The 12564-nt window shown below is 37.5% G+C and overlaps 1 protein-coding gene and 2 non-coding genes across 8 annotated transcripts in view; all 3 read right to left on the bottom strand.

Moving 5' to 3' along the window:
- Window positions 1-12564, bottom strand: part of LOC133639879 (H/ACA ribonucleoprotein complex non-core subunit NAF1-like) — a 35297-nt gene that overhangs the window by 12927 nt on the left and 9806 nt on the right. For all 6 annotated transcript variants that reach the window (XM_062033547.1, XM_062033550.1, XM_062033546.1 and 3 more), the window contains 7 exons: window positions 12432-12536; window positions 9986-10090; window positions 7337-7533; window positions 7148-7262; window positions 4017-4110; window positions 3862-3944; window positions 568-728 (listed from right to left, as the gene is read on the bottom strand). In XM_062033547.1, coding sequence (XP_061889531.1) covers window positions 568-728; window positions 3862-3944; window positions 4017-4110; window positions 7148-7262; window positions 7337-7533; window positions 9986-10090; window positions 12432-12536 — 860 coding nt within the window. The remainder of the gene's footprint in view (window positions 1-567; window positions 729-3861; window positions 3945-4016; window positions 4111-7147; window positions 7263-7336; window positions 7534-9985; window positions 10091-12431; window positions 12537-12564) is intronic.
- Window positions 8173-8294, bottom strand: LOC133640187 (small nucleolar RNA SNORA26). The gene has a single exon (XR_009824090.1). It is a non-coding gene; the product is annotated as a small nucleolar RNA SNORA26 (small nucleolar RNA).
- LOC133640188 (small nucleolar RNA SNORA26) lies at window positions 11756-11877 on the bottom strand. Its single transcript, XR_009824091.1, has one exon. It is a non-coding gene; the product is annotated as a small nucleolar RNA SNORA26 (small nucleolar RNA).

The raw sequence follows: 12564 nt of genomic DNA on the forward strand, positions 1-12564 counted from the left end.
GCACCAGAATTGTGCTGCTGAAGCAAGTCCGTGTTTTTGAATTTTTTGTAAGGGTCCCCCCTTACGACATTTTAGCAAAAAAATGTTTTTCCGTAAAATATGCATTTTCTTCCATTTTCAGGTTTTGTCGGGACTCCTGATGACGTTTTGAGACATCTCCTACAACTACAGCACCAGAATTGTGCTGTGCCTCAATGTTGCTCAGAAAATAAGATAGACATGCACATAACTTTTAAACCGCTCACTCGCAAGGTAAGGGAAGGAGAAATTATTTTCCTGGTTTCCAGGACTGTTTAAATTTTTTCTTCACCAAAATTGGTCAATCATTTTGGTGGATCTCGTCTGTTTTTTGTAATCTTTTTTGTACCTGTCATACCTTCCCCATCCCAAAGCTGCAGCCTAGGGGAAACACTGGATTATTTGTCCTGTTTGTTATTTTTGCATTTTGATGCAATATTTATTCTGGTTCAAATCCACCTGCGCAAAATCAAAATACTTTGTCATTTCCACCTGGGTCTTGTTGGATTTTGTTCAAGGATGTACATGTGTGTGTGTGTGTGAACTCACAGTTTAAGATGTTGAATGAGAATGTATCCTGTGTACTCTTCCATATCTGGTGCACAATAAACGGTCAATCCAAGTGTCAGCCCCTTGTTGCTCAATTCCTCTGGCGAGTTAAAACGCAAAACATAGAGGGGACTGGATACAGGACCGAAAGTTTCAAAAACCTTGGAAAAGAGAAAAAGGGAATGTAAGTTGATTTGCTGCTTACTTTGTACAGTACAGTATTTAACATGTTACTTATGCACAAACAACCATTGACTTCTATTACATCAATCCATTTTGTACTGCATGTCCCTCTTGGGGTCGCGGGGGAGCTGGAGCCTATCCCAACTGCACTTGGGGAGAAGGCAGTGTACACCCTGGACAAGTCTACACCTCATCACAGGGCCAACACAGACAACATTCACACTCACTGACACACTAGGGCAGGGGTGGGCAATTAATTTTCACCGGGGGCCGCATAAGCAACCCGAGCACTGCTGGAGGGCCACACGACAATATTTCAATTAAATTTTGTTCAATATTATTTTTGATATACCGTAAGATAAATAATTATGATAATAATAATAATAATAAATAATAATAATAATAATTTAATTTAACCTAACTTAACTTTATACAAAAGCAGATTGCGTTTGATGGTCACTTTATCCTGCATTATCCAACATTTTTCCCCGTCAGATTTGGACAACCATTTGTTGTTAAAAATAGTTTCTAATCATATTTACTTTATATTGTTTTTTATATTGGTTTTATATGTACCGTAATTTCCGGACTATAAGCCGCACCTGACTATGAGCCGCACCAGCTAAATTTAGGGGAAAATACAGATTGCTCCATATATAAGCCGCACCCGACTATAAGCCGCAGGGTTTTGATGTGTAATTACCGTAGTATATAGGGGTTCCTGCTACCACGGAGGGGATTGTCGGGACAGAGATGACTGTTTGGGAACGCAAAGCGTCCCATTTATTAACAATAAATCTTTCAATCATTCAATCAAACTTTCACATCTTTGACATGGCGAACAGCATTCGTGCAGAGTACAAATAATACAACGGTGCAAAGTAATACAAAGTGCTCGCCTGTACGTTATCAAAATAACCAGCCTACCGGTATATGAAAAGTCAGTCTTTAATCATTGTGTCATCGTCTTCCTCCTGCGTACTAAAACCAACGAAATCCTCTTTGTCGGTGTTGGAGAAGAACAGGCCGCAAATAAGCCGCACCCTTGTATAAGCCGCAGGGACCAGAACGAGGGGAAAATGTAGCGGCTTATAGTCCGGAAATTACGGTAATTGTTTTTTCTTTTTATTCAGTCATTGGTGGAGCTAAGGATAATATTTGAATATTGTTTTTAATATTGTTGTGCAGCACTTTGGAAACATTTTGTTGTTTAAATGTGCTATATAAATAAAGTGGATTGGATTGTCACACCTGCCAGCTTGTCCCATTTCAGTCCTAACATGTCCAAACACGCATTTACCTATGTGAACAAGTCATTACCTGTGGTTGTCTCTTTAATTGACTGCATGGCTGCCAGCTACTCCGTGATTTGAAAGTCGGCAGTTATCCCACGTAAGAAGAAGAGCAGCTGGGCAGTGTCACGTACATCACAGCTCTCATCCAAAGTTAGCGAAAAACAGTCCATGTCTCCGGGCATACAGCGCAACAAAGTCCAATAAGCACTCCTTAATTAACTCCCCGTCAGAAAACGCCTTACTTTTTCTGGCGATTTTGTGAGAAATGACGAAACTTGTCCTGACGGCTGCATCTCTGGGGGTGTGAAATATGGCAAAAAGTCCTTGTTGGGTTTGCAGTTTTACCATCAACGCATCAGCCTCCCTTGCGCGCGCTTCATCAGACACATTCCGGTATTTTCCCTCGTGCTACGTCGTGTAGTGGCGATTCAAATGATATTCTTTAAACACAGCAAGCTGTGTACCACACATTAAGCACACGGCTTTACCTTTAATTTATGTAAAGAAATACTTGCCAGTCCATGTCTCGTTGAAAACACGCCATTCGTAATCAACTTTTCTTTTTTTAGCGTCTCATCACTTGTCTCTATGCACCTTCACTCACAGGTTCCCCCCGGACATACGGCCACATTTCAAAATAAAAGCAGCACAGTTGTATTGCGAGCACGAAATAGATGTTTTTTTAAACTTTATTTTGTAATTTGTGATTGCGCCGTTCAATTCACTCACAATCGCACATGCGCATACGTCCACACGGAAGTAATACAAATAACGCTTTTCAAAACAAAAGCAGCACCGTTGTATTGCACACTCGACATAGATACTTTTTGAAATGTATTTTGTAATTTATGATTGGCCTCACGCGGGCCGGACAGGTATGCGCAAAGGGCCAGATGCGGCCCGCGGGCCGGTGAATGCCCAGGTCTGCACTAGGGCCATTTTTTTGTTTTGCCAATCAACCTATCCCCAGGTACATGTCTTACATATTAATCTAAATATGTGAATCAACGTACTAATAAATGTGAACTTTATTGACTACACATGTTCAAGATTGAACACAGGAAGTGAATACAAGTGTTACTAATGGCTGTGAAACAAAGGAGCAGTTAGGTTAAACAAGCTCTGTTTTTATCTAATGGTAAATGGTAAATGGGTTATACTTGTATAGCGCTTTTCGACCTTCAAGGTACTCAAAGCGCTTTGACACTATTTCCACATTCACCCATTCACACACACATTCACACACTGATGGCGGGAGCTGCCATGCAAGGCGCTAACCACGACCCATCAGGAGCAAGGGTGAAGGGTCTTGCTCAAGGACACAACGGATGTGACGAGGTTGGTAGAAGGTGGGGATCGAACCAGGAACCCTCAGGTTGCTGGCACGGCCACTCTCCCAACACCGCCACGCCGTCTACTCCTCTTAGGACTTTTTTTTGGCCTTTGTATGCATGTCTAAAATAAACTAATGCAACAACCATATGCTGAGTAACAAAAAAGAATCTTGGAAAATCTTGCATTTGAGAATTTGAATATTAGTGAAGGTGGTAGGTGTTAAAAATATTCTCTACTGTTGTTGTCCTTGAACAAAATGCACATTTTATGACAAACTTTCAGGATGGGAATCTGTTGAAGCAGTTAGTGCAACAAAGTCCTAAAATATAACAGTTCTTAAAATTAAGAACTATGAGCAACAATGTCTAAATATAGTTTGGTTTGCATTAGGACTTAAACTGACAAACTTACTACTATGTCCCAAATATCATAAACATGAAAAAAACAAACAAAAAAAAACAAGGTACTGACACTCGCTCACCTTGCCCAAAGCTAGTCGATCAGCTCGAAAGATGATGCTGTCATCGGTCAAAGGGGTTGTGTCTTTCAGAGACTGGATTATTACTGCAGAGAGAGACAGTGAATTAGGACTTGTGTATGAAAATACAAAGATTTATATCATCAGTAATTATTCACCAAGCTTCTGTATAATGCTGGATACTGTTCCTACTGGTGTTAGCGCAACAGCATCTGGTAATGACACAGTCAGCTCCTCCACCGCAGGAAGATCCTGCATAAAAATATGAAATTTCAGTTTGTAAAGGTGATCAGACAGAGAACGTTCAGATTGATTGCTTTATTGTCATTGCAAATAATATACAATGAGATTCAGTTTAAAGCATAAAGTGAAACCCACAAGAAGTACGCACACAAAACCAACAACCACTAAGAAATAAACATTTTATTCATACGGACTACACACATATAGCAAGCACGTAGTGCCTAAAAATATGCAGTGATCATAAAATGTAAACAGTAAAATGTATTAAAAATATAGTACAAACACATTACACAGGCCAGTTTTTAGTGCAACATTAAGTTTGGTGATGGCCTGAGAATAAATATAATAAATAAATTAATGTTTGAAAGGGAAAATGTATTATTTTTTGGAATTTTACCAATCATTCACAATCCTTATGTAAGACAAGAACACAAATGTTCTTTTTTTATGCATTATAAATAGTAAATAAATGCGATCAAAAATCTGCTTACAATGGAGCCTAGGGCTGGGTGATATATGGAGTTTGTAAGATATATCGATATATTTTTAAACAAGATATGATTTAAGAAAATATCGATATAATTTATTTCACGTTAAAATTACCAAACGCTGCTTATTTGTTGTGTTCCTTGTTCTTCCCCGATTTCTATTTTACTTATGTTATGTAATTCTGTACTACTTAAACAGTTTATTTTCTGTGCTGTTAATACCCATCTTGACTAACTGGGTTAATAAAAGTGCCACTGACTGTTTATCGTACAGTTGTCATTCACTTCAATTTCACTGGATATCACTCAAAATTAATATATTTATAAGTATACTTTCACTGAAAAACATATTGAGATATACACTACCGTTCAAAAGTTTGGGGTCACCAAAACAATTTTGTGGAATAGCCTTCATTTCTAAGAACAAGAATAGACTGTCGAGTTTCAGATTAAAGTTCTCTTTTTCTGGCCATTTTGAGCGTTTAATTGACCCCACAAATGTGATGCTCCAGAAACTCAATCTGCTCAAAGGAAGGTCAGTTTTGTAGCTTCTGTAACGAGCTAAACTGTTTTCAGATGTGTGAACATGATTGCACAAGGGTTTTCTAATCATCAATTAGCCTTCTGAGCCAATGAGCAAACACATTGTACCATTAGAACACTGGAGTGATAGTTGATGGAAATGGGCCTCTATACACCTATGTAGATATTGCACCAAAAAACAGACATTTGCTGCTAGAATAGTCATTTACCACATTAGCAATGTATAGAGTGTATTTCTTTAAAGTTAAGACTAGTTTAAAGTTATCTTCATTGAAAAGTACAGTGCTTTTCCTTCAAAAATAAGGACATTTCAATGTGACCCCAAACTTTTGAACGGTAGTGTATATCGAATATCCAGTTTAAATAAAAATATATCGAGATATATTTTTTCGTCCATGTCGCCCAGCCCTAATAGAACCTATGGGAGATGCTCTATTCTGCCTATAAAAGCCCTTAAATACATCCAAACACCTACGGTAAGGTTTTATATACGTGATGTAAGTATATACTGTATGTAATGGAGTAACGGGCACATTAATAACAACATATAATATCCATTTAATATTTATTTGGATCGTTTTAAGCATACGCAACACACTAATTTAAAAATATGCACCATAATGTCCGCTTTTTACCCACTGCATCACTGATTATTACTTACTGCAGACTTCATGAGAGCCAACAGACATACCGTATTTTTCGGACTATGAGTCGCAATTTTTTTCATACTTTGGCCGAGGGTGCGACTTATACTCAGGAGCGACTTATGTGTGAAATTGTTAACACATCACCGTAAAATATAAAATAATATTATTTAGCTCATTCAGGTAAGAGACTAGACGTATAAGATCTCATGGGATTTAGCGATTAGGAGTGACAGATTGTTTGGTAAACGTATAGCATGTTCTATATGTTATAGTTATTTGAATGACTCTTACCATAATATGTTACGTTAACATACCAGGCACGTTCTCAGTCGGTTATTTATGCGTCATATAACGTACACTTATTCAGCCTGTTGTTCACTATTCTTTATTTATTTTAAATGGCCTTTCAAAAGTCTATTCTTGGTATTGGGTTTTATCAAATACATTTCCCCCAAAAAATGCGACTTATACTCCAGTGCGACTTATGTTTTTTTCCTTCTTTATTATGCATTTTCGGCCGGTGCGACTTATACTCCGGAGTGACTTATACTCCGAAAAATACGGTAATAAAATAGCACTTACTGTACAGGGTCTGCTGTCATTAGGATGCCGTGTGATAGAATCTCTTAAATTTGCTGTCAAAGTTTCCCAACATGTCAGATTATGTCCTCATCCTTCTATTACCCAGGTGAGAGGCATTATTTATGTTCTCCAATAAACTTCCACAAGCAAAGAAAGCAGCTCACCACTTGACGATGTAAACATAGGCACACAAGCTGTGTTAGCAATAGCTTGTCTGCGTTAGCGCTTATAATAACAATGTTACTAATACTTGCTCGATATTCAAGTCACAAAATGTAACTGGAGTATTGTTGGTGCTTTAGGGCTGTTTTTTTTATTGGGTTTTATGGGTGGAATAGAGGACCCCCCCCCCCCCCCCACCCCCATTTATTTAGAAGTTCGAATGCATTAAAAAAAATACATTCACCGTAATGTATTTCATAATGATTGCAAACAATAGGCAAAATCCAGAAAATAGTGCAGTTCCCCTTCAAGAGCAGGCTTAAGACCCACATTTTTGATTGTATGGTTGAAAAAGTTACAACTTTAACACAACAATAACACTTTTAACAAGTACAAAGTGCCACTTGGGCATGTGATTTCTACTTGTTGAATTCAGTGAGAATTAATCCCAAGTGCACTGAAGTCAGCTATGTGAACCACTGCATCCCCAATGCACCCATAAAATAACCCACATTTAATTTCCCAGACATAAGACGGTAACTCAAGGGTGTCCAAACTTTTTCCACCCAGGGCCACATAAACAAACATTAACGTTATTATACTCAAACACCAAAACAGACTGACCTCTAGTAAAAGTTCATCTTTGGTTTTGAAGATAGCTGTTCGGTTTAAACCCTCATCGTCATCATTTTCAATCACGGTGGCATGTGAAAAAAGCGAGGAGGAGGATGAGGTGTCACTAAGAACAGAAATATTAAATGTCAACATGCTTTTATCATCTCAACAGTGTAATCGCAGTGTGGGCTTTGGTACCTATCTGTATCTTCAGAAATTTCCCCATCAAAATCCTTATTCGTCCCTTCATGGACTAAGGATGATACAGCTGACTCAGCATGTTCACTTGTTTCTCGTTGTTCTTGAGTGTTTGAACTTTTTTGTTGTGTAGTCATGTCCTCACTCATCTCGTAGGCTTGCACTATTTGTACTTGGTCTTCCAACAGCTGCTCCATCTGAAAAATGATACAAAAATTACAACATGAAATCGTAAATTTGCAGTGTTAGATCGCTTGAAAAATTCGCAACAAAGTACATAGCACAATATGCAGAAACAATTGAAAATAGAGCAACACGATATAATATAAAACATTTTTAAATTCTAATTAATAACACAGATTAGTTTTTTAATGTATGTATACATTGTTTAGCCTTTTAAAAGAAAATCATCCATCCATCCATCCATCCATTTTCTACCGCTTGTCCCTTTCGGGGTCGCGGGGGTTGCTGGAGCCTATCTCAGCGGGGATATAACGATAAAAGGTATTAACGATAACTGCAATAAATCTCTCAACGGCGAGTATTACTGTTTTAAATTAAAATAACCGAAAAACTGTGATCGATAACTGCACTTTCATAAACTTACAGGCTGACGAGCACTAGCTAGCTAAAAACGCTATCATGAATACATAAGACATTAACGTCTTTCCCTATTTAGAAACAATATTCCTAAGTCTAAACTTATATAAATACATTGCTGTATGAGCAACTCAGATATTTAATTGTGCACATTGAACATACAGGCTGCGCTTTCTTAGAACAGAGTGATCAATTCCACGGAGGAATATGACACAGAAGTGTTTTTTTGTTGTTGCAGATGTTCCTCCCAACAGATCCAGAGGCAGAGGTTAAACCCCTGACCCAAGTTTTTGTGGAAGGACATTGATTTACCCCTACATAATGGCCACTCAAAACACAGACAGTCTCGAATGGGCAAAGCTTAAAGGGGAATGACACAGGTGTCTACAACAGGAAGTGAACTTGCTTGACGCCACATAAATAAAAAAATTAGCACCTATATCTTAAAAAAACCCCACTGTAAAACCATTACAAATTGAAATGAAAAAAGAGAAACACATTTAAACATTTAAACAAAAACCATATGGCTCTTAAGAGACCAGAAAAAATATTTAATGTTGGTTCTGGCAAGAAAATATATTTATATACGTTTGTTTATTTAAATAAAACTTGGTCAAAATATTTCAGTGTGTGTACAAGTACCGTATTTTCCGCACCATAAGCCGCACCTAAAAACCACAATTTTTCTCAAAAGCAGACAGTGCGGCTAATAACCCGGTGCGCCTTATATATGGATTAATATTCATATTTATTTTCATAAAGTTTAGGTCTCGCAACTACGGTAAACAGCCGCCATCTTTTTTCCCCGTAAAAGAGGAAGTGCTTCTTCTTCTACGGTAAGCAACCGCCCCCATAGAAGAGGAAGCGCTTCTTCTTCTACTGTAAGCAACCGCCAAGGTGAGCACCCGCCCCCGTAGAAGAAGAAGCTCGCGGATATTTAATTTCATTTGTTTTTCTGTAAAGACAACAAAATGTCTCCTACTAAGAGACACGCGTACAAGGTTCCACTGACTTTTGATATTCATGTGAACCGCACTGTGGATACAACGGGAACACGTACGGTGAATATTCGCACCACAGGGAATGAGAAGTCGTCCTACTGTGGTTGTAGCTTGCCATGCTAACGGCCAGAAACTTCCACCCACGGTGATATTCAAAAGGAAGACCTTGCCAAAAGAGAACTTTCCAGCCGGCGTCATCATAAAAGCTAACTCGAAGGGATGGATGGCTGAAGAAAAGATGAGCGAGTGGTTGATAGACGTTTACGCGAAGACACCGGGTGACTTTTTTCACGCAGCGCCGTTCCTGTTGATCTATGACTGCATGCGCGTCCACATCACAGATGGTGTCAAAAAACAAGTGAAGCACACCGAAGAAGAATAATTCGAGGGATTTGTAGATGAGTAATAACTTCAGAAAGTGAGCTTTAAATGTTTATTTTGTGTGTTGTGTGACACTAACGTATGAGCAACGTTGAGTTATTGATGTTGCTATTGCTCTGCACTATTTTGAGTGTTACTATTTTTGTGATTGCACATTTGTACATTACATTTTGGGAGTGAACAGAGTTGTTAGAACGCTGGTTTGTAATATATTATTAAAGTTTGACTGACCTATCTGACTGTTTTGTTGACATTCCCTTTAGCGTAGCGTAGGTGCGGCTAATGGCACGGGGCGGCTAATAGGTAAACAAAGTTTTGAAATATTCCGTTCATTAAACGTGCGGCTAATAACACGGGGCGCCTTATGGTGCGGAAAATACGGTACTTTTTGAGCACATTTATCGATTCTGTGATAATAATGATACTGTAACCGTGATAGTTTTGGTCGAAATAACCGTGTTCTGAAATGTTTATATCCAATGATGCCAACAGGGAGTTGGGAAATGTCCTTTATTTTCCTATGATTTAGCATCAATGCAGCGTTTACGCAAATTTGTCGATGGCGTTAAGTGTCCATCACAGCGCACTCAGAAATGTTCCCATCAAAATCCTTAATCGTCCCTTCATGGACCAAGGATGATACGGCTGACTCAGCATGTTCACTCACCTCTGGTTGATCTTGAGTGTTTAAACATTCTTGTTGTGTAGTCATGTCCTCACTCATCTCGTAAGATTGTACCTTTTGTACTTTGTCTTCCAACAGCTGCTCCATCTGAAAGAGTTACAGTTGAACATAATACATAATTATTACAACATGAAATCATATATTTGCAGTGTTACATCTATTCATGTATTAGTTTAAGAATTATTACATTTAGCTTTCATTTAACTTGCTATTTTCTCTCCTTGTATTTGTACTTCAATACTATATTTATGGAAAGACTCTTGCCTTGACTAACATATCATGGCTGTGTCTCAAATGTTGTACACTTCATTAAGTATACTGTGTACACTGTGTACTTAGTTCTTATGTGCGCACATTTCGACAGTGTAGTGCTGTGCGAAATCCATTATTGTCTTTACACATTTGTCAGAAATGATAACATTATTCATCAGCTTCTTCTGATGTTACAATGGATTTACTTTTGTACATACTTAGTTTTTTCTAGTAAATTAGTGTGTTTCGACTAGAAGTACAGAAAATGCAGTGCACCGTTGGTACCCGGATGTTACAGGAAAATTACCCCAAAAAGTGAGAGCTCAGAAATTGACGTTAGCCACTTAGTATATATGTTACCATTTTGTAATTTTTAAGTAAGTAATTAGAGTGGTTGGAATTCACCATTAAAAAAAGAGAGAGGAAGAAGAAACGAGTAAATATTGCGCCGGTTATTTCTGTTTCCACTTCCAAGTGCACAATGACAGTAATTGATTAAGGAATTAGGGCATCACTACACTGTCAAAGACACAGTATAATTACAACATGTAAGTAAGGATCATTTGTGCTAATTTAACACAGTTTTCTTCCCTTCAAGTGACTGACCGCACTGTTTTTTTTGGCAACTGCCTTAAAATGTTTAAAAGTCAGCTATGGAATCCAATAATTGCCACCCCCACTAATCAGATTTCTGACATAATTTTAACACTTTAAATAATAGCATGCACATGTAATGCATACTTTTATTATATATATTAATTTGATACTTTACTTATAGGTACAAAAGTCTATGTTGTGATAAAAACAAAATACACAAATCAGTTTACATTTTTAAAAACATGATAAAATAAGACAATCAGACTATATAACGAGTTTTAAGAACTATTCAACTAAACTGTTAGGGGCGGGGGTCATAGTTTCAGAAAGCTAAGGACCAGGTAGCAGAACATACATTTTTATTTTGTACATGCAATGCAAGACTTCTATGTTTTTAAATGAATAAAACTGTATAGTCAAAAAGTCATATTTTTTGCTAGTAAAAATTATTCATGTGACAGGAGAGCTCTGCTATGCTATTATTAAAAGTTCAACTTATTATTTCTATGTTGCGTGTCATTTAGTTATTTATTTTGTATGTATGGGGGGTGTAGGGATATAACGATAAAAGGTATTAACGAAAACCGCAATAAAACTCTCGACGGCGAGTATTACTGTTTTAAATTAAAATAACCGAAAAACTGTGATCGATAACTGCACTTTCTTAACCTCACAGGCTGACGAGCACTAGCTAGCTAAAAATGCTATCATGAATACATGAGACTTTAATGTCTTTCCCTATTTAGAAACAATATACCGAAGTCTATACTTACATAAACACATTGCTGTATGAGCAACTCAGATATTTAATTGTGCACATTGAACATACAGGCTGCGTTTTCTTACAACAGAGTGATCAATTCTACGGAGGAATATGACACAGAAGTGTTTTTTTGTTGTTGCAGATGTTCCTCCCAACAGATCCAGAGGCAGAGGTTAAACCCCTGACCCAAGTTTTTGTGGAAGGACATTGATTTACCCCTACATAATGGCCACTCAAAACACAGACAGTCTCGAATGGGCAAAGCTTAAAGGGGAATGACACAGGTGTCCACAACAGGAAGTTAACTTGCTTGACGTCACTTAAATCGAAGGTGAAGCACCTATATCATTAAAAAAAAACACTGTAAAAACATTATAAAATTGAAACGAAAAAAAGAAACATAATTAAACATTTCAATAAAAACAATATGGCTCTTAAAAAGCCAGAAAAATATTTAATGTTGGTTCTGGCAAGAAAATATATTGTGTTCTTTAATTTATGTATTTATTTATTTAAATAAAACTTGGTCAAAAGATTTCAGTGTGTGTACAAGTACTTTTTGAGCACATTCATCGATTCTGCGATAATAATGATACTGTAACCGTGATAGTTTTGGTCAAAATAACCGTGTTATGAAATTTCCATATCCAATGATGCCAACAGGGAATTGGGAAATTGCATCAATTCAGCGTTTACACAAGTTTGTCGATGGCGTTAAGTGTCCATCACAGTGCACTCAGAAATGTTCCCATCAAAATCCTTAATCGTCCCTTCATGGACCAAGGATGATACGGCTGACTCAGCATGTTTACTCGCCTCTGGTTGATCTTGAGTGTTTAAACATTCTTGTTGTGTAGTCATGTCCTCACTCATCTCGTAGGATTGTACCTTTTGTACTTTGTCTTCCAACAGCTGCTCCATCTGAAAGAGTTACAGTTGAACATAATAC

Source organism: Entelurus aequoreus, linkage group LG22 (assembly GCF_033978785.1).
Source record: "Entelurus aequoreus isolate RoL-2023_Sb linkage group LG22, RoL_Eaeq_v1.1, whole genome shotgun sequence".
Lineage (NCBI taxonomy): Eukaryota > Metazoa > Chordata > Actinopteri > Syngnathiformes > Syngnathidae > Entelurus > Entelurus aequoreus.